General features: G+C 34.9%; 3 protein-coding genes across 3 annotated transcripts; 2 read left to right on the top strand and 1 right to left on the bottom strand.

Moving 5' to 3' along the window:
* Positions 1-1,354: 1,354 nt before the first annotated feature.
* Positions 1,355-2,478, top strand: LOC140789373 (uncharacterized). Its single transcript, XM_073139043.1, has one exon. It carries the CDS (start codon positions 1,389-1,391, stop codon positions 2,283-2,285), a length of 897 nt encoding a protein of 298 aa, XP_072995144.1. The 5' UTR covers positions 1,355-1,388; the 3' UTR covers positions 2,286-2,478.
* A 7,160-nt stretch (positions 2,479-9,638) lies between these two features.
* Positions 9,639-12,043, bottom strand: LOC140789530 (probable 2-oxoglutarate-dependent dioxygenase SLC1). The gene is made up of 4 exons (XM_073139258.1): positions 11,684-12,043; positions 11,334-11,581; positions 10,439-10,757; positions 9,639-10,322 (listed from the first exon to the last, which is right to left on the bottom strand). Exons 1-4 carry the CDS (start codon positions 11,933-11,935, stop codon positions 10,062-10,064), a joined length of 1,080 nt encoding a protein of 359 aa, XP_072995359.1. The 5' UTR covers positions 11,936-12,043; the 3' UTR covers positions 9,639-10,061.
* A 3,572-nt stretch (positions 12,044-15,615) lies between these two features.
* On the top strand, positions 15,616-26,480 carry LOC140789529 (proline--tRNA ligase, cytoplasmic). The gene is made up of 14 exons (XM_073139257.1): positions 15,616-15,736; positions 15,900-16,017; positions 16,842-16,880; positions 16,975-17,057; positions 17,192-17,284; positions 18,238-18,354; positions 19,395-19,582; positions 20,030-20,096; positions 20,795-20,917; positions 21,060-21,212; positions 22,245-22,529; positions 23,410-23,628; positions 24,339-24,432; positions 26,161-26,480. Exons 3-14 carry the CDS (start codon positions 16,859-16,861, stop codon positions 26,223-26,225), a joined length of 1,509 nt encoding a protein of 502 aa, XP_072995358.1. The 5' UTR covers positions 15,616-15,736; positions 15,900-16,017; positions 16,842-16,858; the 3' UTR covers positions 26,226-26,480.
* The last annotated feature ends 1,421 nt before the right edge of the window (positions 26,481-27,901 follow it).

Here is a 27,901-nt window from a genome sequence, read left to right as displayed (position 1 = left end):
ATTGGAAGGGGAAGAGATGGTGACATCAATGCGAAGAGTAGATGATATCATATCCAAAGTCTACGAGGAGGAGGAATAAAAATAAGCATCGCCAACCCTCTCAAATTCCTGGATTGATTGCTGTCTGTGTGACAAAAGGAAGAGAAGGGTTGGGATCCTTTTTGGTCATGCACAGGTAGCTTGTCGGCGAAGGCCGGCATTTCTGTTGCTAGTTGGAGAAGGTTAGGATCTATAGGGATTTAAAGTTGGAATCTTGCAATAGAGAAAGGTGGTGGTGTCTGGTGTGCTGCTGGAAAGGGGTGGGGTCGTTGCTGGTAATGGAGTTTATGGAGAAGAGAAGAAAGGCAATGGGTTCATTTCAGAAGAATGTAAGGATAATTTGGTTCACTAAAAATTTCTCATTCTTTTCTTTAAATATAAATGTTTTTTTTAGAAAGTATAAAACATTAGGATACTTTTTACAAATATTAAAGATATAGAGTGTAAATTATAAATAGTTGTAAACACGGCATCTTAAATACAAATTTAATATAAACTTATGTAAACTTTAGGGGTAATTTGTAGCAAAAAGACTGTTAGCTTTCTAATTAGCAGAAATAGGTCCCTTATTTATCGAATTGTAAACTCTAAGTTTTTTTTGCTGATTTAAATTAATTTATTCTTTTAATTTCAATGCGCAAATTATAAAAAAATAGAGTATATCTTTTGTATAAGCGATGTATATAAATTACATAAGTGAAACGTGTCATTTTTTTTGAAATCTCGATAGGTACATTGTTGAAAATTGTAGCATACATTTTGAATAGACAATACGTATATATTACATAAGTGATGCGTGATGTTTTTTTAAAATTAGAGTATACCTTTTGTATAGGCGATGCGTATAAATTACATAAGTGATGCATGATTTTTTTTTAATATTAATACGTATTTTTTAAAAAATTAAAACGTATATTTTGTATAGTTGATACGTATAAATTTAATAGATGATATGTGACGTTTTTAGGACACGATAGTCTTTTTAAAATTTATTATAGCTAAATTATTAAAAAATACCTAAAATTATAATTTAAGAAATTAATGATCTATTTCTCACTGTTAGAAAACTGAAGTCATTTTCGCTACAAATTGCCCAAATTTTGGTCTCCAATTCTAAAGGTTATTTTTTATTGGCCAAGTTTAATTCTTAATATAGTTCTCCCTTTTCATTTCCTACTCTCTCGAAGTCTACTACCACGTCACACATCCACCCTCCTATCTCCTCGACACGTTCACGTTCACTTCCAAATGTCAACCGCTAAAGCCCCCCATTCCCGCTTACAAATTAATCACAACTTTGTCATACTCTGTTCCAGAAAATTTCGTCTTAGAAACCAAAAAGAATCTTAATGGCTCCAAAGCGGAAGAAGAGGATGGTGGGCAGAGTCTACAAGACCACAACTAAGGTGGTAAAGGAGACCGTCAAGGTCGCCGTCGTAGAAGAAGGAGAAGAAGCCGCCATTAACGACTCCAAGGTCGTACATGAAGTGGTGGTGGAGGACAAGGAGTTGGAAGTAGAAGATGGCAAAACTAATCAGGATAAAGAAGAGCCCAAAACAACCAACGACATGCACAAGGAGGTAGAAGTCGAAGTTGGCAAGACTAACGAGGCACAGGAAACCGAGAAGAAAAGTGCAGAAGAGGCCGAAGTAGAAGAAGGTGGTAAGACTGACAAGGAACAAGAAACCAAGGAGAAGGAGAAAGATCAAGAAGAACCTAAAACAACCAAAGACATGCGCATGGAGGTTGAGGTAGAAGATGGTAATACTACTCATAAAGAAAAAGAACCTAAGGTGAAGGAGAAGGCCGATGAGGAAAAGGGCAACAAGAGAGCAAGCGAAGAGCCTGAAACACCCAAGAAGGTGGAGGAACCACAAGCAAAGAAGGTCAGCGGGGCAGAAGGCAAGAGGAGGAGGAAGAGAAGGATTGGTGGTGCAGGAGATAGTAGTAATGGCGGAGTAGGAGGGTACAAGAGGTACGTGTTCAGCGTACTGAAGCAGGTGCACCCAGAGCTGTCGGTGTCGGCGCAGGCGATGGTGGTGCTCGACATGATGATGGCCGACATGTTCGAGCGGCTCGCCGGCGAGGCCGCGAGGCTGTCGAAGTACAACGGGAAGGCGACGTTGACGTCCAGGGAGATACAGAATGCGGTGAGGTTGGTGCTGCCCGGGGAGCTCGGGAAGCATGCCATCTCGGAGGGGACCAAGGCTGTCACTAATTACATGGCTAATGACTCCGCTAATTAGATTAATTACTAGTTTCTTCTTTTCAAAAGTTAAGTTTTAATAGGGTTTAGGGTCTGTTTAGGGAGGATGGGATCAGGATGTCTTGTTTTGTTCCTCTGGATGAAGGCATCCAGTTATCTTGGGCACTACTAACTTTGACGACTGTTATGTTGTTGTTTAATTTTCTTTAATGCCTTAATCTTTTTTGTTTGTATATTTATGAATTATGATGCATTTCATAGTGCCAGATAAATATAGAGAACCTTAGAAAGGAGCTTAAAAGGACTACTAGGACTCAGTAATATCAACTGGACTTCTATTGTTGGGCCTTAGTTTCTACTTACTAGTAGCCCAAAGTCTATTTGATTTCATTTTTATAAAGTGTAGTTTGTCAGAGATTTAAATTTAAGTTTGATTCAAACTTAATTAAGCTTAATTTGAAAAAGATTTAAATCTTGTTATCAAGCGCGGCTTGAGAAGAAAGGCTCGTCCTCCATCCCCCTCTAAATCAAACTTAAAATTTCTGAAGTGACCTCAGAAAGAGAAGCAAGAGCAGCAAAATATCTTGAGTAGAGATAGAAACATATTGGATTTAGAATCTTTTGGTTGGTATTTAGCCACAATTTGTCATCAGAAAGAGAAGCAAAAAGCAGCAGCAGAAATAGTTAGTAATTGGGAACTGCACTTTTCACCTTCTATTCTCTTCCTTCTTTCTTTTCTTCTCCTCTGAGAAACTTTTGGCCTCTTCAGTGTTAAATTTGCCAACATTTAAGAGCCCCACCAAAGGCATCAAACATTTTTCTCCTCCTGCCTGCTGCTGCTTTCTCTCCTCCTGTCTTCTTCTTCCTCTGTTTACAAGTTTACTTTACCTGAATTGGGTGTCAGCTTTGTTCCTTCTCTGCTAAACGCCTTTCTTTACAAACACCACCATCTTGTGGTCTAAGATTCTGGAGGTATATATGTATGGCTTTCTCTTACTCCCGCCTAAAGAGTTACTATGGATTAACATAGTGATCGATGTAATAAGATCACTATATTTCTCATTAAGATCATAAGAGAGAGAGAGAGAGAGATATCGACAAATAACAATCATTAAAGAGGCTTGGATAGTTTCTTTTTTGCTTAAATTCTTTTAAAGACGTCCCTCGGATTCCAATGCCACCGTCGTTGCAATCTTTGGAATTTGGTGTAACCACACACGGGTCACTGTCGCTTCCAAACACCAGAATAACAACAAACAAAGCGGGTCCCACCCGATTCCGGAGACATCCGATAAGATCCACTCACTCACAAACGTGTTCTTTTATTATTATTATTATTATTATTATTATTCTTATCCAAGCTTATGTGCCTACGTACTCCGATATATATATATATATATATTAAATATAAGGGTATAACAATAGGAGTAGTTTGATCGTTTAGCAATTTACTTGATGACTGAAAAAATATATGGCTTTAATGATAACAGGGGTAGTTTTCTGAACCACTGCTTCACTAGTTTAATGTATAAGATTATAAATTAAGATTGGCCTGTATTACAGAAGGATAAAATAAGAGTTAAGTTTTACGGCTCCACTTTTTTAATAATTAATAAATATATTCGTTAGTAATAATAGTTGTTTATTTTCATGTAAACCATCTTATTTACTTTTTATGATATATTAATCCCCTCAATTATGTAAAACCGTCCAAATGCTTTGATTTGCTAGTTATCCACTTCCTTTTTTTCATTATGAAAATATTATTTTAGACTTTGTATGAAACATTTTACCCTTCTTGCATAGAAAGAAATGTTAAAGAATAAAATGATTAATGATATTATTAAATTGTCATAAAAAATTAAATAGCTAAAACACTCTTTTAAGGTAATCATGATTAATAGAAATATATCAATGGAGGAAGTTTTTTTATTTATTTATAATAAAGTACAAGACATGAACTTGATATTTAAATGATAAAAATATAGGGTGTGGTGTGAATCATACCAAAAAAAATAATAAAAAAATGACTGACTAAATTCGTGGGGTCAGTAATGCAGTAGGTTGGGGACACCAAATCATCTTTTCGTTTGTTTTATTAAATTTTGCTGAAAAAAGATGTGACCTAATGTATTATATAACCTTATCAAGAAAGGTGGAAAGTTCGATATTAGATTAAAAGATTTATATATATAATCTATAAGTTATAAAACTGTGAGAAAAAAAAAGAAAAAGAAATTCAAACTGGAACAAAGGCTCAGGTGTATGAGAGAAAGAAGACTCTTATCGCCTTGGATGGCCACTATTTGTTGTTAGATTTCTTTTGGACGTAGCTTGAAACTATAGTTTTATTTTGGTTGGATATACCGGTTATTTTCTGTGATTTGGTATACTTATATTTTAGGTGATCTGGGATTAGCTGGGTGTGGGTGAGATGATACTTTCCTGACATTTTTATGTAGTGTTTATAGCTTTTCTATTTTATTTTAGTGACAGACAGTGTATAAATATTTTGTATCTTTTCAAATCATATATTCGTATATCCATATATCCGTTAAAAATAGAGGTAATATAATAAAGTGTTTGGGGGGGGCATAGGGTTACTGTTTAACAACGAAAAGTCTTCAACATCTCTTGATAGATTTGTTTACCAAAATATAGTAATATTTTTAAAAGAATAATAAGTGGATCAAGAGACGTGTCCATTACTCCTATCCTGGTTCTAATTAAAACTCCTCCATTAAATGTCAAAACTGCAAGCCATCGACCATCCACATCCATCCAAACGATCCCCACCTTCCTTTCTCCATCACACCAGCAAGGAAAGATTACTACTTCTCCAACCTCTCTCTTTCTCTCTCTCTCTGTAGATCTCTACTCATAATGCATTAAGTTCTAATAAAAAAGTATATAGTAGAGTGTTGAAACGAATAGTTCCCCTAGAAAAAGAAAACCTCAATATAATGCAATTATCTATGACTTATATATTGATACAAAGAAGAAGAAGAAGAAGAAGAAGAAGAAGAAGAAGAAGAAGAAGAAGAAGAAGAAGAAGAAGAAGAAGAAGAAGAAGACTAGAGTATCTTACAATTACACATATTAGATCTAATAACATACACAGAGGTAGATGATCATTATCACATATAGATCTCATTGACACCTTCTTTTCCTCCCCTGGGCCTTCGCTAAATCCTCAGAATTCGGCTGATCTCTTAGCAAGAACAACCTCTCCATCTGTTTAGCTCCAACTATGATAAGTTCCAGCTCTGGGTGTAGCATTCTCTTGCACATAGCTCTCCTCCTCTTCTTCCTAGGTGCAGGTGGGCAAGTAGTTGGGATGGACTGCAACTTACTCTCCTCAGAGGTGGGCGTGTGGCACTCTTCTACTTCCTCGCTATGATCCATTGGGGTGGGCTTCAATACTTTGCAATCTTCCATCGATCGCAGTGCCGCAATTGGTGGGAGGACAAGCCCAAGCGTTGCATGAGGTGGTAGCTCTGAGGAGGAGGAGGAGGAGGAGGAGGAGGAGGAGGATGACATGGTTTTGGATCAAGAGGAAGGGAGGGTGGGAAGTAGTGAAGAAGAATGAAGAAAAGAGATGTATTCTTACATATAGAATATGTATATATAGCTAGCTAGCTCTCTTCTGTTAATTAATTTTGCTTTTCTCCAGGATGATTTCAACTTTTCACTTTCTTGAAAGTTACAACCCTCGGAAGTTAGCTACCTTTTTCATTCATTTCTTTTTTTTCTATGAATTTTCTTTTAGGATAATTAAATTTTTTGTTGTCGATAAATTTCTACTTTTTAATAATATAAACTATGTTTGCGTCATAACGAGTACTTGGTAAGTTGATAAGTGTATATAAATATATAATGGGGTTTTTCTTTTTGGGGGCATCCCAATGATTAAGGGATACTACGGGGGGCCATATGGTAAATTTTCTCTGGCATAGGATACCTTTTGGGGAATTAAATGCAAATAGTGGACTAGTTTGTAACTTTGTTTTGTTTACTGTTGCAAAAATAACCGGGAGAGGGTTGGGGTTGTCACGTTCAATGCACCTCTGCACGTGGGAGTTGACAAGTCCTGCCAAAAATAATGCTGCTGAATTAATTAACTTTTCACTTCAACCCACGGCAATAAGGATAATTGTATTTAATATTATTTATTAGTTTATATCCTCACCTACGACTATTAGGCTACATTATGTAAATTATTTTCTATAATTCTATAAAGTTTATAGGATATAATTTTGGCATTAAGGTCAAAATATACAGTCTCATAGATATTTAAATTAGACAAGTAGACTATATTCTTTTGTAGAAATTCAGAGGGGCCGTAGAATTTGAGCGAACGCTGTTAAAGCCATCAGATGCACACGAACACAATAAATATACTCGGACACACCTAATAAATAATAATAATAATAATATGCTCGGACCAACATACATATATATTCGAGATTGGTCCGTACAAAATCTTAATCCGCTGCGCAATTTGTCCTCAAATCTCTCCTAAGAATATATTTAGATAGATCTAAACCCAATAGGATTTAATCATAAGGCAAAATTAGTAATACATATACTTTTCTATTTGCTCAACTTGATTATAAAAAAAATATCCTTGTAGAACTGACTTGGGATTAGATAATCTTTTTTTTTTTGGGGGTCTAGACTAGAGCACTTTGATGATTAGTTTATTTCTTTTGATGATGGTTAACGTAATTACCGAGGCAAAGTTTCCTCTTCCTCAACGATGGTTAACATAACGAAAAAAATATCAAATGACTATTCTATCCTTAACTTTTCTCTATTTTATTAAATAGAAAATTACACATAACATCTTATCTTTTGACGAAATTATAGTTTACACCTTATATTTTTACTATTTATAAATTAAGCTTTATAATTTAACGAATGTGCGTAGAAACACCTACTATAATATCCGTTAGTTAAATGTAACTAAACCTCTGAGTTAAATTAATTGTACTAAAAAATTACGAGAATACCCTCAACCGAGTCATACTAAGAGCATTTTAGTTATTTTAAAAATAAAATATTTTTATTTATACACATATTCGCTAAATCATATGGCTCGATTTATAAATAGTAAATATACATAGCATAAATCACAACTTCGTTAAACAAAAATAAGGTGTTATATGCAAATTTTTCTGGTAAAATAGTCACTAGTTGGTCTAAAATTGAAGCGTTATATTTCTAACGAAAAAGTCTAACATATAACTTAAGAAATACATTTACTATTTTTGATTAGACTGAAACCTAAACTTAACCATATTATAATACACCTAGCTTAAGAGTTAGTTGTAGATTTATCCCCTAACTCTCTTCACTCATCAATTCTAGCTAACTAACTAACTCTCAACTCTCACCTACTCAAAAAGAAAGGAAGAAAAAAAGTCTCTCACCTACCAATCTTCTTCACACAAGAAATTTTTTGTCTAGATCTTAAGTTTGATAGGTTGGTTGAGGGTTAGATCGATCGAGTGGAAAAAATATCCAAGGAAATCTCAATCTTGTATCAATTTATTTGCTATAATTTGTTGGTATTATCAATGGGATCTTACTCGGATAATTAAATGAATTGTTTTCCAAGCTCAAATCTTAGCTATTTCGATTTAATTAAGGTGCCATTAAGTTTCAACACTTAGCAAGCCCAAGCCCAAAATTAGTCGAGTTATCTTTGGGCTTTTGATGAAAAAAATATGGCCCAAAAATATACCGTTAGGTTCCACCTTCTTCTTTAACTTAAATTTGAATAGGAATAATAATTTATAAACCATGTCATGGCGATTAATTAGGGTTTAAAGAACAAATTTGGTCTAACTAACTACAACCATCCTCTAACTAATTGCAAATTATATCTACCAGACAATAAAAATAAATAACGTGTATATATATATATAAGAAATGATATTTTCATTTATACAAAACAATAAAATATAGTAGTAGTTTAAACTTTAAACAGCAGAAGAAATTATATGATATATAATATTATTCTCACCAAACTTAGTACTCTTATCTATATAGGAACGAGTGATTAGTGTACACATTTTATGCATGATGATTAGGAATGATGGTCCCATAATGAAGACAATTCAGGATTAGATTAGCAAGAAGTCTACGATTTCATGACGGTGATGAGTAATGCATTGACAAAGTTTTTTATTTTTTATTTTTTATTCCACTGTTGTCTCAGCTACTATTTCAAAGTCAAAATATAGCTTCAATCTACAACAAGAATGCATGATGATTAAAAAAAACAATGATTGGTTTTGTTAAGTGACCTCAATTTGCAACCATATTCATCAATAATTAACTTAATTTAGTTGGGCTGTTAACAATCCTTTGACATCTATATATCTTTAGTATCTCAATCCCTTTCATACTCATACAACTACGTCGAAAAGTTGTATTAAGAAAGATCAATTAAAACTTCTTGAGATTAGGGTTTTGATATGAGTAGATTGATTTGGATTCATCTAACAATATGTCGAATGTGCACAATTATGATTATGTTGTTAGCTGGGTTGGGCTTATCTAACTGGCGCCTCAATAAACGCTTATTTTTACACGACATTTTAACTTCTTCTTTAAAATAAAGATGACTCCTAAGAAATCTTACATTATTGTTGTATAACTAAGCTTTGTCATGGTCTACTATGGCTGTTCATTAGCATGCTTAGTTGACTTGAAGAATAGCCCTCCCCAATGTAAACATTGGATAACTAAGTCAACCAATTTGATAGAGCCATTAGGAGTCAGCGTTCATATATTACTAATTTGAACAACATGTGGAAGCTTCTCAGGAGGTTTCATTTAATTAATTTGCTAATATTTAGGGGAATTGTCTCTTAGACTTTCTATCATAATGATATGATACTTCCAAGTCCACATAATCCATTCAAACAGAAGAAATGAAGAATAGACTGCAAGTTTTTGCTAGATCTTAACATAAAGGATGTATACAAATATATCACTTTTAATCCATGGTATTTAATCCATGGTAGATGCCGTGAAGCCTATAGTGTATGCATGCGTTATAGTCACTGTCTCGCATGACACCTTCATTTCACCTAAGTCATTGACTCGATAAGCGATTGAGTATTCATTGCTTGAGACTTATAAACATAATGAAGTGTTGACTTAATTTGCAGTTTATTTTATTGATTTTTAATGTATTTTATCAAATTATAAATATTTTATCTAACATAGTACCCACATAAGTTAAAAATTACCTAATTAAAAACAAATTATTCAACCTCAACTACTTGGATATATATATATATATATATATATATATATATATATATATATATATTGCACTTATGAGTACATTATGTTTCTATGACATTATTTGAAATATATGTGAAGCATATGTAATCATATTTAGAACTCTTTCCATATAAGATTTAACTATAAATTTAGCACAAACCAATACAATAGATATATATCTTTTACCCTTCCAAAAAAAAAAAAAAATATATTGCAATACAAAAAGAAGAAGAAAAAAAAAAAGAACCTTCTCTCCTCTCCCCATTTCTCCCCTTCTCCATGGTGCAGCAATACACAAAGAAAAATAAAAGTAAAAATAAAAATACAAATTAGGGGTCCGTGGCATTTAATTGCAAATGAACACGCGAATCTTTCATCCAATCCCTCCCCCTCCCTTCCAACTTGTATGATTGTTCGCATCAATCTCTTTCTAACGTTAGATTGCGTTCCGGACAATCATTTCTCTACACGTGTCGGGGGCAATATAAGATACTCTAATTTTTGGTCGTATTGTGGACTACTTGATCAAGTACTGGGACAACTTCCTGGTGTCGAGGAAGTTCTTGTGCTTGGTCTCGTTCGATGCCAAGTAGTCGAGGAATGCGGCGAAATCCGTGTCTTTGTAGAGAGGCGGCTGGTCGCCGGTGATGAGCTCCGGGGATGGGCTGACCACCTTCTCAGCGGGCAGGCTGTGGAACGACGCCACCGAGACTCGCGGCCGCGACGAGTTGACCACCACGCGGTGGAGCACACTCTTGTACCTACCGTTGCTAAATATCTGGGATTTAAAAAGAAGAAGAAGAAGAATAATAATCTGAGTTTAAAAATGATCAAAATACCCGTATCTCATTTTATCTATAGGATGATTAGAAAAATTATTCTATATGGACGTACCTCAAAATGATCGCCGATATTCACGACGAGAGACTGGGGGAGGGGGTCGACGGTGATCCACTCGTCGCCGTGCTGCACTTGGAGTCCGGCGACCTCATCCTGGAGCAGAAGGGTAATAAATCCGTAGTCGGAGTGGGGCGGCATCCCAAGAGTCAGGTCGGGTTCGGGGCAGGCCGGGTAGCAATTCAGGACCATAAGATGCGTGCCATTGTTGAACTCCTTGAGGATGCCATTGTCCACTCCCAGTGTCTCCAAAATGGCCCCCATGATCTCTATGAACAAGTACTTGGTCTCCTTGGCATATGATATAGCTCGTTCCCTGGATCATCACATAAAGATACATAACAAAGAAAAAAAGAGCATCTCTTAGTGCTTGTGGTCCTATATATATTTATATATATATATATATATATATTTGTGATCCATATCATGCATTGAAAGAGCTATCTCTCCGCGTGTTATTTAGTCGATCACAAAGGACTGCAAAAGGACAGAAAGTTTCAGATCAAAAGAAAAAAAAGATTAAAAAAAATTAGATTTGTAGCTTAGGTTAAAAATTAAAAAAGTTTGGAGCTTGTCCATAGTCTTGCAATAACTACATGGTCCCTTATGTCTCCACTGCTGCAGAGCTTATTGATAACATCTACACATTTATTAGTGGAAGGTATAAAATAATTAATTATTATTTGGTTTAGGCTTTAAAATAAAAAAATAGGAATTAATTATCAATGGACGGTTGGGTTAGGCATGCAGCATAACAAGAAGATATTATATGATTCCTTTTATGTGGTGATGGCATGACATGAAATTATTGGATCCATGATCTGTCATATAGCATAGGTATGCGTATAATTAAAAAGAGATTAATTAACATTTCTGGTCGTAATTAATTTACCTCAAGTCCACCGGAGAAGAGGGCCAATAGGGAAGCACACCAGGTAAAGGCTGGCAGTTTAGCTTTAAGAAGTCTCTCCAGCAGAACACCCCATCATTCATCTGGTTGAAGCTCGTCCCGTACCTCACCGGAGATCGGATGTCGGCCGACATGTACTTCGCCCTCTCCTCGAACGGCATCGCGAAGAACCGTCTCCCGACATCCGTCATTCCCCGCAGGACATCTCTCGCGATGCCATGATTGACCACCTTAATATAATACTAAGCTGTTAGAGAACGATAGTTTATATATATAATATATACATTCTTTTTTATATATATTTATACATACTGAAGGCGATGCGCACGCACCTGAAAGAAGCCGTAATCTTTGCAAGCCATGGCCAAGGATTCGAGCACTTGCGGCCGGTCGGAAGTACGCAGTCGGGCGAGGTCGACGACGGGGAGCTTGAGATTGCGGCGAGCTGCGGCGAGCCCCCGCGGGCGATCCGAGACGGGGAGGATGTATTTGGTCGGCACTCTCGTGACACCACTCTCGCATAAGTGCTTCACCCCTTTCATGTACTTCTTCTCTTCTCTCTCTCGTTCCACAATCAACTCCATTCCTTCCTTTTTCCCCCCCTTTTTCCTCCCTTTTGTGAGGTCACAAACTAGAGAGAGAAGAGAAGAAACAAAGAGAGTATAGACAAAGATAAAACTTTGGCCTTTGTGTGTATTAATGAGTAAGAGATAAGAGAGCGATATATATATATATTTAGTTATATATATATATATGGGGGTGGGGGAAGGAGGATACTGTTTGAAAACCGCTACGGCTAATTTAATACTAAACACGGGATTGGGGTATCCGGTGTTCGGTGTTTGGCTAGTTGTATCCGTTGACTTGGCACTTGGTCAGACCTTTTAGAATTAAGTGCTCGGTGACCGTGGAAATTGGTTAAGAATTGAGAAATTTGCATGCTAGTCCCTCTCCGTCAAAGTAATCCGCAATTAGGACTTCACTATTTTATAAAAATAGTGTTGAATAATGAGAACACAGGGTTTGAAACGTAAAATTTGGCTTCTTCTTCTTCTTCTTCTTCTTCTTCTTCGTCCCGCCATCTCCTTTGAATCCTGGATCTACGGCTCATGCGTATAATGGACGGAGCTGACTTTGATGTTAGTTAGAATTTTAAAATCCCAAGTCAAACATGCACGTTGGATTGGGATTTAAAAGAATTAAAAATTAAAAAAAAAATTTGGGTCATAGCTCTGCGTCCAATTGGATGCAAGCAGAACCCTCGAAGAAATTAATATTTTCCCACAAGCCCTTGTGTCTCCAATTGTACCACGTAGCAGTAGCATTCGACTACCTTTTGGGAGTTAATTCGTCTTCCTAGGCAATTCCTGGACACAGCCAACTTGTCTAAATTTTTTTATTCTATTTCCAAAGTAATCATCACTCCATCTTCTTCTACGACCATATTGGAAAAAAGCTTGACATTAATTGTGATTCAAAAGAAAAATAAAAATAAAAGGTCAACATTCTTAGCTTCTTGATCAAGAACTAATAGATTATATTTCGTACAGATTATTTAACGCTCAGTATTCATCATCTTCTTCTTTATTTGAAACACTTTTCCTATCTCATTCTAGGTTGTAAAAATTATGTTTCACAGACATATAAAATATAAAAGTATAATTGATACTTTAAGAGTATATATTAAGAGTAAATGGCTCGTTGACATTAGTACTGATTTAAACTTTGGATTAGTTTTCCAGATTGCAATTATAAATTTTTATCACAAAAACTTAACGTATAATCCGTAACAACTTCTCCACTTTACACAAGGGATGGATTGCTCACAATGCCTGAGTGAGAGCTATCAAACCCTAAAGTTTGCTTAATTGAGAAGTGGAATCCTAATTGGAATAATCCTCATGAGCTCAAATTTTTGAAAGAAAAGAACCCAAAAGGCCTCTTTTTTATGGTGCCTTCAGGTGTGAATGTGTGATTTCCCACCAACTTAAAAGAGAAGAGAGGTGGTGTCAGAAAGCACTGGTATCTATCTAACTTTGATGTTAAGATCTGGTAGCATCTTCCACCTAAGAATCCAATTAGTGCCTCAAAGATTTTGAGCATCAAGTATCTGTTTCATATCAGTGATCTTTTTAGTGGAACAAAGTTAGTAGATTTCCCATCATTAACCACTTCCCTTTAACAATATTCTTTTTGTCTTCTTTCTTAAATATTAGTCAATCCAAACAAAATTAGAGTGTTAATTAATCAATTCGTAAACGTATATTATGTCTTTTAACAAAGAGTTCTCCAGCTATGAGTTCCAAAATTTACTCATAATTTAGGATGCGTTCGAGTACCAAAAAATAAAACTACTTCCAGTAGATAAAGAAGTCATTTCTTCGATTATCTTCTGCTGCAACCGAATATATATTTTTTACTTTCTTCTTTCATTTTCTAACGACCGCTATATATGTACAATCTTTTGTGCATAGATATTCTCGGGCCAAACCCTAAAACCTCTAATCCTATCCCTATTGAAATAAACAAGGATGCTCGCTGAAGAAAAGATTAGATTAGATTAGATTAGATTAGATTAGATTAGATTAGATTAGATTAGATGCATTGGTATGGGGGCTAATAAATCCCCCTTTGCGATTAAAAGAGATTGGATTCGGCTGTCTCTGACGTGGATGGATTTGGTCTAGGGTTAATTATGTCCGGGCCCAACCCAATAGACAAATGATTGTGCCTATCTCTGTCCACTGCCGGCAAACTACATAGTTGATGAGTTGGAACAGAAATATAATAATAATTAAAAAGAAGAAGATGAAGCAGCAGTAGTAGTAGTACAAACACAAGATGGTTGGATCTCTTCCATGCTCAAAAATGCCAATCTTGTTCCTTATCCCAAGGCAAACCTAGAGCTGGAGCATATCTGTCCATCTCTCCTATGTCTCTTGTCTCCTCTCATTCTTTGAACATGATCTCTGATTCATAAATGGACTCAATTATTATTTTGAAATTTTTTCAAAAGGCGATTCGAGCATACTATCAAATGCATATATCCGATGAATCTAAGCGAGCATATATCCGATGAATCTAATCGTGCTCGCTCTAGTCTTATGAGCCCTCTGTATTCGCTCTTCGAACTTAATCAATCCGCTGACCCATACTCTCTAAAATTGAGGTTCTTAAATAATTATGTTCGATAATATTCTCTACGAAACTTTTTATCAAAAAAAAAGAAAAGAAAAGGATTATTTGTCAGAGAAAACTCTCAAAGTCCTAAAAGAATTAATAAACGAAGAAAACATGGTGATTAATATAATTCTACTCTTTTTACCCTTTCTTTTTTTCAAAAAAAAAAAAGAAAAAGAAAAGGAAAAGAACAATAATTATAGCAACTACATATAAATTTTTGTCACTGTAGATCTATGCATTATTCTAAAAGTCTAATTTAAGGCACTTAATACACTTCATTCACTAATCAAATGCCCCCATAGATATCAAGATACCTCATCTCTTTAAAACCTAGAAAAATGCCACTAATTACAAGTTAATTTTTTTCTAATTAATCACTCCTATTATATGCGCATCTCCTTATTAATTAATATAACAAATTATTCTACGAAATATCTTTAGAAAAACTATGACTACTGGATAGAAATCACCTAAGCACGTCTGAACTAGAAAATATTGTGGTTCATACTAGGTGAGGAAACCTACAAATGCACATAGATTTAGACTTTCTAATTCTCCTTTCTAGTCGAATTAATCGGCCAACTAAATTGGTATATATATATATATATATGTATGTGTGTGTTTGTTCTTCAACTTATATATTAGACTATTAGAATAAGGTTTTGACAACTACTTATCTTGGCATATAATTTTTCCAGCAATATCTGTACATATATCCTCTAACCCACAGCCTTAGTTGATCTGGCAGTGATCTTGTTGAAGTGGTAGTTTGGTCTAATATTCTTGGTCAGCTTGGCATGATCATGTACTAGGTTGATATCTCTTGGAATTAAAAATAATTTTATTTTCTTTTTTATCATTTAACTCTATTTATTGCTACTCCGATCCTCCTCATAAGTTGGGCCACTGCCCACTGGTGTACTAATTCTCAACCCACATCCCTAGATCTCTCCACCGGGCCGAGCCCGAGCCGTCGAAACCGGCTCTAAATTTATATCGAGCCGAGCCTGAGCTGGAGCCGGCTCGATCAGGCTCGGCTCGATAGGCTCAGTACAAAATGGGTGAGAAAACCCTAATCCCCAAAGCCCACATCGCGCATCCCCGTCTCCTCCTCCTCCTCCTTCGGCAACGGCAAGCCGCCGCGGTGCCGCCTCGTCCTCCTCTAAGCTGCCGCGTCGTCCTTCTCCATCGGCCGGCAAGAGGTATCCTCCATTGTCCACCTCCTCCTTCGGTCCATGGAGAAGAAAGCATGAACTTTAATTTGTCATGTTTGTTAGAATAGTTATCTTTCTTATGATTTTAGTTTCTTTTTCCATCGAGATTCTCTATTATTTCGCATAAGCTAACATAAAAAGTGTTCCATAGCCTCACGCCTTTGTCATTGCCTCCGTCACCGCCTCCCTCTTGCTCAAGCCCTTCTTCTAGGAGGTTGTGGTTTCCGCTTACAAGGCGGGAGGCTCAGTCCGTCGATTTCCGGACAACGGTGAGATTTTTCTGCAATTTTGCTTCTTGGTTTGCTAATTCCAGAGTAGGATCTTTCCGTTTAGTTCTTAATTGGCGAAAACGACATTTAGCATGTAGTATATGTGATTAGAAAGCACAGTTTCTTACTGTTCTTAATAAGCAAACTGAAACTTTGCAAATTGGTGCTGATGCAATGACAAATTACTTGTTCTATTCTGTTTCTATATCTGGTTACTATGCATTCCTGGTTCCTAAATCAGATAACCATGTAATGCCGGGTTTCAAGCTAGATAATTGCATCTTTTAATTTAAAGAATATTGTTGTTGTAGTTTAGAAGGAGTCTCCAATCTGTATCCATATATGTTTAAATTGAATCCATATCCTATTTTAGATCCGTATCCGTTTAGTTAGGATATGGTTTCAAAATTTTCTATCCAACTAATATCCATATCCGGAGCAATTATATAGATCCGGATGTGAGTTGACCATTACCCGATCCGTTTTCACCCTTAATTCCACATCTTATGTTTTCAGATATGGGACTGGTTAGATCGGGTATTATCCAACCCGTTTTCATGCCTAGTCTTACTAACTCCACTTAGGGTGTCACTATAGGGTCTCTTTGGCTATCCTCTGTAGTTCCCATGGTGCGTTGACCTCGCCGAAACCCTAATCCAGTCTGACACTATCTCACTGGGTGTGCCTTTGACATTCTGCCTTCTCCAAATAACAATTACCCTTCTCCTTCTCCTGCCTCCTCACTTTTATATGATTTTAGAATGTTTTTCCCTGATATTTGTTTGCTCTAATTATGATATCTCATTGATATATGATGATTCCAGGGATTCTAAACTAAGGAATGGCATCACGCAATGCCAACGGTGTGTTTCCCTTCATAATTGTATTTAATAACTGTGAGAAGTTTTCTTTATACCTAAAGGTGGCAACATATTTGCTTTTATGCAATTTTATCAGCAAGAAAAAAAGAAGTCAAGAAAGAAACTGGGCTTGGTTTGACCTACAAAAAAGATGAGAATTTTGGAGAATGGTATTCTGAGGTATGTAGGATAAGAAGTATGATATTTGATGAGTTCTTTCACATATATTGTTATATCCTGCATTATGCAGGTGTTTCATTCTCAGTTTGTGCTTGTTGACCAACTATCTATAAAATATCACTGTGTGTCTTCAGGTTGTTGTTAGCGGTGAAATGATAGAGTATTATGACATTTCTGGCTGTTATATCCTGAGACCATGGACAATGACAATCTGGGAAACATTACAGGTAAATTTGTCATTTGATCTAAAGGGATGCACAGTTAACCTACTGGCTTAATCATGTCTTTGTATTAGTAAATTTGCGCTCGATATTACAAAGAGGTTTACATTGTTAATTTTTTCCCTTGTCTTTTTTTAAGGATTGTTATTCTTTATCCTGATTTATTCCTCTTTTGTTTGATCTATCACATTATAAGTTGCAAAGATTTTGCATATTGAATTCCTCCATGCCTTCTCAGATAGAGAGAGCTTTAAGTAAAATGTTCCATTGACCATTGCAAATGACTATATGGAATAGCTTTCCAGCATAATTAGTATTTAAGAAGCAACTTCAGAAGTGAAAGCAAGTACGCTTAAGTTAGGTCCTTAGGCTATTGCTTGCTATGTTTTTAGTATGTATTGCTAATGTCTTTTACCTTTTCCATTTGTCCTTGTTGCCTTCTTGTTTAAGAGTGTAAAGTGATAAAAGTACAAAACAATTATAGAAATTACCCAATCTGATGAAAGCCATATACTCATCTGAATCTTGTTGTGGCTTGGCAAACTTGGTCCTGATTTATGTGTAGTAGGATTATGGTGTTATGTCTACCAAGGAGGTTGTATCTGTATTGATAAAATAATAAGGAACTTTATGTACTACATTCACCAAATTTCTGTAGAATGAAAGATTTACAGAGACAATTATAGGAGGAAAAATGCAACACACACTTAATGATGTTTGAAAGTAATGGATATAGTTTCGTTGTATAAAACTATAAAAGTACAAACAATTCATCATCACATTTCTGTGAATGATTTTATTTAATTTTTTTTTTATTTTTTTGCTTCTTGACTTTTCCCCTTCACATGTACGGCATACTGCATATGTTCATGTATTAGGTTAATTTACTAAATGTTATCTGGTGCACCCCTTTAGGCAATTAGGTGCTCTATTTGCTGATGAGTGTTGTACAAGTACAGGCATTTTTTGATGCAGAAATAAAAAAGATGAATATCAAGAATGCCTATTTCCCCCTTTTCGTGACTGAGAATGTTCTACAAAAGGAGAAAGATCACATAGAGGGTTTTGCCCCTGAGGTAATTTGCTAATGCTTTCTTGGTTAATTTAATTTATGGAGACTATTGTTTTTATAGATTTTCTATTGAATCTGTTGGACTCATTATTATCTTTTTACCCCTTCTTTTTCAATTGATCCATTAAATAATTATTACTACTAGTAACATGTGGTAATATTGTTTCTTTCACTATCCAGATGTTGTGGATGATGTAGGTTCTGTACAAAGAGAAGATTATAGTTTATGTGTGCAAGAAGATACCTTTGTGGAGATTAGACACAGCTTTAGGAAGAAGATATAGGAACTCTGAGAGCAGAACCATATAAGTTTGGACATCAGCTAGGGTTGTTTTGAGCCACCCTAAAATTGGATGCTATGAAACATTGATACTTCAGTATGTTAGCTGTATGATTCTATCCTTGAGAGAATATATACTGGACGTTGAACTCATTGGAGATGACAGAAGTGCCTGCCAGTTCTTTATCCAAATTTTAAGTGGATAGTAATAGACATTAATATGCTTAGACACTTCTAGGAAACATTCACATAAGAAGCTATAATGTTCAATAATGAATCCTAATCATCTTTGTTAACTAAAGAAGCTAATGCCAGGTATTGCTTTTAAAAAATTACAACCTTTTAATATTCACTATGATTTTATCAGTTCCTTTTAGATTGAGTGGTTCATGCATCAAAATAATAGAAGTTCATGAATTGATATACAATTATTTCATCATTTAATGAGGTCAACAATTCTTTCATTAATATGTAACTTGGTAGTTTGATGTTGCATCATTGTTCTGGCTAGTGTTCGGACTCTTTATGCTAAAGTTTCTTGTAGGAGTCACTTTTCTTAATGGCATTGCTCGTTGCCACATGAAGGTTCTCTTTTGAATTTTTCCTTTCATTGGTGAGTAGTGATACTGCCATTTAACTTGGCGATTTCACTGATGGCCCAGGACCCTCCTCTCTCTGGCTTTTTTTTTTTCCTTCTAATTTCCTACATATTTTTCCCTAAGAAGTATGCTGTAGCTTACATTGTGCCTGGTTATTATTTGCAGGTTGCTTGGGTTACAAAATCTGGACAGTCTGATTTGGAAGTTCCTATTGCTATTCGTCCCACAAGTGAAACAGTTATGTATCCTTATTTTTCTAAGTGGATAAGGGGCCATAGGGACTTGCCTTTGAGGCTTAATCAATGGTGCAATGTCGTGAGATGGGAGTTTAGCCATCCTACTCCATTTATTAGGTAGTTTTTTCATTCATGTCAGACTACTTATATTTTAAATGTTTTTCTGCATGTCAATATGCCAGTTCTGTATTTAATTTTGTAGATGATGCAGTGCATAATTTACACTCATTTGTTATTGGTGGTACATCCAAACAGTGCATAATTTACACTCATGATTATTATTTGATTTTTTTTCAATTGCATATTATTTCTGAAAACAGTCATGCTAAGTTATTAATGGTCAGCAACTGAGCATGACTTTGAAGTGCAGCTAGGGAGTAGTGATGAGGTAGAAGGTATTATATTGAACTAGTTAATTTATTGCTGATTTATCTCGTTCGATTATGGCCTGGAATGTTATTGAGCCTATCAGTAACCTGTGTTGCTGATATTGTATTATTAATAATTTAATATCTTTTTGAGATATAGATTGTGCCTGTTTTTATTTTTCTTTACTGTTTTCAGGAGTCGGGAATTTCTTTGGCAAGAGGGACATACAGCTTTTGCTACAAAAGTAGAAGCAGACCAAGAGGTATTTATCAATTTTTATTCTAATCTTTTTATCAACGACTTGCTTCTCTGTTGGTTTAAGGTCAAGTGCAATAAACAAGTTCGGGTGCTTCATTTATCTTGGAGCCTTGTATCTAGTTTTAATTATTTGATTATATGCCTCGGGGAGATCAACTACTTCTATTCATTATGTAATTTCATAATTTGCCATGGATCTTAGTTAATTTTCTGTCAATTGTTTATTACCATAATAAAAGATTGAATCCTTCTTTCTCCTTTTGCATGTATGAGATGCTTATTCTTTAAGTTGAACAATATTTGCTAATAATAAAGTCACTGCAGAAATTCTGAAACAAATCAGTTAGTATTTAAATCAACAATTTTAGACCATCTTAAATTTGGTAAACCATTAAAAACACAAGGGAATCAGTTTAGCTCATTGGAGTCTTCTTCAAGTTCTCATGGTGCACACCTGTAAGTTGTTGGGTTCATAATATCAGTATTCTAAGTTGTTAAGACTATCTGCCAGGAAGAGAATCTTTCTGCTGTATTTAATGACTCATTAGCTAAAACATAGGTGGAGTCACTACCATCCCTTTCTCTTAAAAAATCTAGAAAATATCTCGATGGGATGCCTATGTCGCAATACTGTTCAAGTATGATCACCTTGTTTCTTTTTTAAACTTTATCTTGTTTGTGTTGAATCTTGCCTGTTTTTAGGTTCTTGAGATACTGGAGTTATATCGAAGAATTTATGAAGAATTTCTGGCGATTCCTGTTGTCAAGGGCAGGAAAAGTGAGCTAGAAAAATTTGCTGGTGGGCTTTATACAACAAGTGTTGAGGTACTAAATTAAGTTCAAACAATTACAGTTGTTTCTCTTCTCTTTGTTTAATTGAGTTCTATATATATGATTTTCTTGTTTTCTAAATTTAATGGATAGATTGTCTTTTTTTTTGTGCTTGACTTCACTATTATTTTGGTAGGCTTTTATTCCAAATACAGGTCGTGGAATACAAGGTGCCACCTCGCATTGTCTTGGTCAGAATTTTGCCAAGATGTTCCAGATAAATTTTGAGAATGAGAAGGGTGAAAGGGCCATGGTCTGGCAGAATTCTTGGGCTTACACTACTCGCACGGTAATCTTCTATCACTGTTTGAGAATTGTCGTTTGTTAGACATTTGTTCCTCTGCTTAATTGTCATATATTGCATGTTATTGAAATGTGGAAGACTTGTACCCAATTGAAGGAGATCGACAATTATGTAGTCAAAGAAAGCAAGTTATATTTAGCTGTAGGACCAATATATTCTTGATTAATGAAGTCCTTGTTCTATGTAGTGTATGAAATGCATACAGTTAACAATGTTACTTTATATGAAGAGCGAGTATTTGAATTGTTTTTTCAGATGTTGAAGAAGAGATCAAACTCTGTTGGAGAATTGTTACATAGTGTATATTCTTCTCAACTTCTCATCATCTCAACTCAGGGATAATGCCCGTAACATTCGAACTAACTTAAACATGTATCTTTTTCATCATCAAGTCATTGCCATATTTATTATCCAATTTTCTCCATAACAATATGGGCCAGCCAGAGGGCAGCTCAACTATGAGAAGCCTCCGAGTGTCCAACATATTCAGCAAATTTTTATGACCGACTGCCAATCTGACATCAGCACTCTAGGAATTGGTCCCACAATCCTCTGCAAAGTATAATTAAAAAATAGAAGACTAGATATTGAAGGTATAATTCCATTTAGTTAAGAGTATTCTACCATCTAGGTTGCGGTTTAGGATAATAAGTATACAACCAAGGAGCAAAACCACTAGCAAGTTCGCTAGGCATGGGAATAGTGTCAAGTTGAGGGACTAAGATGACACCTCTTAACATAGGGATACTTCTTTGTCTCCAAGTCAGCTAAAGTAAGCATAACCAAGAATCTTGGAATCCCATTTTAACTTATATTGTTTCATTAAAGATAAGGATGAATGAAATGGGTCTTTTGGTTGTCTTTATGTGTGAAATGATGAAGTTTGGTAACGCCTTTCTTTTCAATGCTGTTCCTTCTACCTTCCAGCATATTAGTTCTTGTGGTTTGCAGTTGTTAATAGTTGAGCTATATAATGAAAGATCAAAATGTTATACCTCTCATTTAACTTTCCTGCAGATTGGTGTGATGGTGATGGTCCACGGGGATGATAAGGGCTTGGTGTTGCCACCCAGAGTAGCATCACTGCAAATTATTGTTGTTCCTGTACCATATAAGGACGCCAATACAGATGCAATATTTGAAGCTTGCAGATCAACAGTTCAGAAATTGTCTGACGCAGGCTTCAGGACTGAAGCAGACCTAAGAGATAATTACTCACCTGGTTGGAAGTATTCCCACTGGGAAATGAAAGGTGTCCCTCTGAGAATTGAAATTGGGCCAAAAGATTTGGCCAATAATCAGGTAAAAGAGTCTAAACATATAGGGTGTAATCGTGCCGAGCTTGATCGAGCCTATCAAGCTCAAATTGAAAATAATTTGAGTCTAGATTTGTGATCTAACTTGAATTGAAATTATTTCAATTCAAGCTAATTTCAAGTTTGAGCCTAAACGAGTTGATCAATAAGCAATTTCAAGCCTAATTTTGAGCTTGATCAAGATTAAATTGAATCAAACTTGATTTAGGCTTTAATTAAACTTAAATAAGACCTAGTTCAACTATAAAAATATAAACATTACAAAAATATAAACCAAGAAAAATCTCTGTGTATTTGGAAAAGATATGATCAAAATTCATAACTAAAGTCTACAATATTATAGTACATAATGATCCATTTACGAAAAATTTAGAACCTAACAAAAGTATAGTATAATATAGAAATTATTACTCACATTATATATACATAAAACTATTGAGTCTTATCAAACCTACTTGATCGAGCTGGCTCATGATCAAGCTTGGCTCAAAATTATTTTCAAGCTTATTTTGAAGATCAAGCCTGTCTTAGCTCATTTTGAGCTGTTTCTCTTGATGATCTCATTTATTGAGTCATTCACAGAACCAAAGTACCATCAGTATTTTAGCCTTTGTCATAAAGGGCACAAGAAAAAGAAGAGAAGAATATGTTGATCACTTGGTCATTCGTCTTACCACTTTCTCCTATCAAGAATGATTTCTGATGTAGCCTTTTGCTATCAATATGACAAACCCTTCCTCATTATCTTATGGGTTTTGAATTTATAAGAATGTTACAATGTAATTTTATTATGAATCTTGTTATTCTCACATCAAGCATTGCTTTACAGTTCTTGTACATGAATCCTCGTATTTCTTGCTTTTTAGGTTCGTGTTGTCCGTCGTGACAATGGTGTGAAAAAGGACATTCCTGTGAGCAGTTTAGTTGAGCAGGTAAAAGAAATATTATCCAGTATTCAGGAGACCTTGTTTAATGCAGCAAAAGAGAAAAGAGATGCCTGTATCAAAGTTATAAATACATGGGATGAATTCATAGCAGCACTCAATGATAAAAAATTGATATTGGCTCCTTGGTGTGATGAAGAGGTATGCCACACGCCTACATCAATTTCATGGAAGTTCCTTGATGGCAATTACATGTTTCATGCTTTAGATGGATCACATATTAGTCATATCAAAGTCTTAATTTTGATTGTATGAAAGGTTGACTATGATGAAAAATAGGTTTCAACATGGAACTGCATTCACATGGTAAATTCTTTATTTTGTTTTTTAAACATTATAGTTTTGACTCACCAAACATGCCAATAGGGAAAAATTGGTGGCTTTATATTATGTCATATTCATAACTTCATTTTGTTGACATTGTTTATCTATATAGTACAACATAGATAGCAAGAGTATGACTTGTAAAGCTTACAGTCTTCAACAACACGTTATCAGATGTATGCATCAAGTAGACTATCTTGGTATTTCCCATCTGAGTTTTGTTTGTGAAGTTCATGAAACATGGGACAGGATATGCTTTTTTTTTTGCCTAGGCAGAACTTTGAATTCTATTGCAATCATACTTACAAATATAGATTTCTAATACAAATTTTTTATATACAATCCTTGAGATAGAACTTGCAATATTATCAATATAACCAGTTAATTTGTTCCTTATTATATTGTTGAAGTGCACATATGATTGTTCTAAATTTCAATGTGTTTTCTGGTCATAAAATTCAACAGGCCTTATGATTGCATAGTTGCACATTTATTACATTATTGATATCGGCTATTTTATGCCATAGGAAGTAGAGAAAGACGTGAAAGCTCGCACTAAAGGTGAACTTGGAGCTGCTAAGACGTTATGCACTCCATTTGATCAGCCAAGACTTCCAGAAGGTATCTGCATATACATTGTCTTAATTTGAAAATGCTCTCCTGAATACTTGTAATGAAATTAGGGGGTGTAATAGCATGGTGGAAAGGCTTGCCACCTCTTGCCTTGGCATTTTTCGTTCGAGTTACAGAAAGGTCTATTCAGCAATAGGGTTAATACTGTGTATACCTATACCTCCCTAGATTCTGCACTGCCTCTGTCCTTGCCTTGCCCTTTTTCACTTGTAATGAGATCTTTGGTTCATAATTGTTTCGTAATTTGGCTTTTCTGAGACTTTTCAAGAATTGAGCTCTGTCAAAACAATAGGATGAACCTATTATTAATAGGTTTTAGTTGTATGAGGTATCGATTTCATTTGTCAGAACTCACAACACTTCAAGAACAAGACTGGAGCCCTAAATTTCTTTGGGTTTGCCTATGAATCTCTAATCTAGCATTGAGATTTATCTTGGGTCATGTCCTTCGATTATCTAAAAGTTGTCACTCTTATTCTCTGATGTGTCTTTTGGTCTTGTTCCCCTAAGAAGTTGCCACCATTTATGCCTCACTAATGCACCATGTGCCATTTATGCCTCACAAATGCACCATGTGCATGTCTAATCATCTGACTGATGCTACTTCTTATTTTATCCTCAACAAACTTATCCCAGATATAGTTGTTCCATTTCTTTTTCTTTTCTATTGATTTCTCTTAAATAAATGGTCCAACCAAGGACTAGAATTTGATTTTTGTTCCAATAATGGTTGCCTTGTGGTGCGATATCTGAATTCCCATATTTAGCTCCAAATTTGATGATTTGAATAGAAAATCCAGAAGAATCTAAAATAACAGAATAAAATGAACTAATTTGAGAGACCAGGAGCAAACTTTTGGAGCATATTCAGTTGTAATATCTTTAGTTTGTTCTTTATCTTAATGCTTTTTGTAGATTAATTGGATTTATCATTATAATATAGTTACTGCAATAGGTTAACTTGCTATATAAGATTATAAGTATATTCCAACACTCTTAAAGAGTAACAATGAAAATGGGCATATGGAAATTGACACGAATGACATTTATCTATTCCATTTGACATGTTATCAAGTTAAACACAGTAATCACAGAGATCATAACGAGCAGTGGAAAAGTCATCAACATACCCAAATATAGGTTTCACTATTTAATCATATGGCATATTATGCCTACGAAATATATCTAGTATACTAGAATAAACTAGTGAAGTTAAATGAAACCTGATGCTTTTAATGAATTTTCACTATTATTTTTGACGAATTTTATGTTTAACACAACAAAAGCTATTGAAATCTTTTCTTGACACACGCAACTCCATTTGTTATCTTAGTTTGAGTGATAATGTTGGTCTATTACTTATGAATGTAAACATAGGGATTGTCTACAAGAAAATGAAGTTTGGTACTGGCTCAATGAAATAATTAAAATCTCTTTTGAGCTATTAGATTATCATCATATATTAACTTAGGTGCTATGGTTTAAAGTTAAGAAAGTGCATATTAGGTACAACTGTTCTTTTTCTCCCTTCTTCGGACTAGTTTGATATCCAACTTCATCTCTTGTGGATTTTATTGCTTGCCGTACTAGTTGTATTCACATTCAGTTTGTTCTTTCTGACTTTATATTCATATGACCTTTTGATAACGCACTTGCTTTGTTTGGGGAGGAACTTGCTTACAATCTTCTCTTCTGTGGACATTTCCACACATCCAGGGACTCTTTGCTTTGCCTCGGGAAAGCCTGCAAAGAAGTGGACGTACTGGGGCCGTAGCTATTAAACCATTTTTCCTGCAGAAAGTTGCTTACTAGAATGACTCATTTTAATTGGAAATTGCCATTTGTGGTTGGATGGGACCTTGCTGAAAGCATCTATATGATGTATTCGGGACAAAATTGTTTTGTGCCTTTTAGTTGCTATTTGTTGAAGATTGGCTATACTCGCAACCCATTTGTTGTAACAGTTAAATTTATGCTTCAGTTTTGCTATCCCTACTCAAGTTCTAATATATGACAGGAAAGAAAAATGAGAGAAAGGAAATGAGTATATGTTTGAATTAGTTTGGATGATGGTAAAGAAGTCTCAAATTACAAATTTACTTTTAAAATGATTTGAATTTGTCTTTTGTAATTTCAATAGTAGTATTTTAGTATTAACATTCTTATATTTTAGTCTATTTACGTGACATCCTCAACTAAGGGAAGAACTTTCTTTTAGGTCATTTCAGAGGTAGTAATGATACTCTAATTTTAATTTTCTTTTATACATTTAAAATTTATTTGAAAAGTTATAATTTTTTTATTTTTATATGTCACATTAAAGATCATTGCTGCTTTAGAGTTGTTTACTAAGACAGCATTGTCTTACTAGAATAAAATGACATTTTATATAGATCTTTGTTAATAATCAAATTTAATAACAATATATTGGTTAGGGCTGTTCAAATAAATGAGCGGCCCAAGCTCTTCGTTTTGAGGTGAGTTCGAGCCTATATCAAAAATCAAAATTAGGGCACATTTATTAAACGAGCTGAGCTTAAGGTCGAGCTGCCTCTCTCACGGGCAATCTCAAAAAGAAAATAAAAAATAAAAATAAATAAATAAATATATATATATGAGGTAATTCTTTTTAGACCTCATGAACTCTTCGTAGCAAACTTTTTTCTGATTTAGAGATAAGTATAGTTTTTTTTTTCTTAGTTAAGAGGGTATATTTGGACACTTTTTTTTTTTGTTCAAGGAATGTATGTGGATAATAAAAAAAATTAGAAAAAATAACTAGAAAATAATGATAGTTTAGGAAGGTATAAATGAAATTTTCATTAGATGACTCATTTAAGGCTTTTGGGCTCATTTAAGGCCTAGACTCAGTTTAAAGCTTGGAGTTCCATAAAAGGCTTTTTGGCTCATATGGGGGTTGGAATTTTCTTTCGAAATAGGCTCAAATTAAGGTTTGAGCTTGGTTCGGCCTGAAATGAGCCAAGCCTACACCAAAAACTATGAATAAACGAGCCAAGCTCAAGCTCGTCTAGTTTACACCTCAAACTTATTACATTTATTTTGTTCTCTAAAACCAACGTGACGCTAAATATTCTTCTCTCCTCTTCTGTCAAAAGCTAAAAACAGAGCAAGATGTAAAAGAGTTGAGATGTCTTTGAGGTTGATCGTTTTGGATTCCGACATGCATATCGAGTCAAGGTGCAATGAATGGATCTCAAGCACTGCGTGATATACGAGAGGCTTAAAGATGGCATTCCTTTCACCTGATCATATTTTTATCCTTTTCAAGTATTATAGAATATATCAGAAAATTTTTATCCATTTAAGTACCTTAGGGTGTAGGAATTCAAGGTAAGTAGAAATACAATTGACCTGCAAATTATCCAACATAAAGTGACAACTGACGAGAAAGATTGAATATGAAGATTCTGAATAGAATGGAAGACATATATATATA

This window comes from Typha latifolia, chromosome 5 (genome assembly GCF_019914945.1).
Source record: "Typha latifolia isolate L0001 chromosome 5, TyphaL0001v2, whole genome shotgun sequence".
Classification (NCBI taxonomy): Eukaryota; Viridiplantae; Streptophyta; class Magnoliopsida; order Poales; family Typhaceae; genus Typha; species Typha latifolia.
Note: the sequence above shows the minus strand (reverse complement) of the source record. Positions and strands in the feature narration are given on the sequence as shown.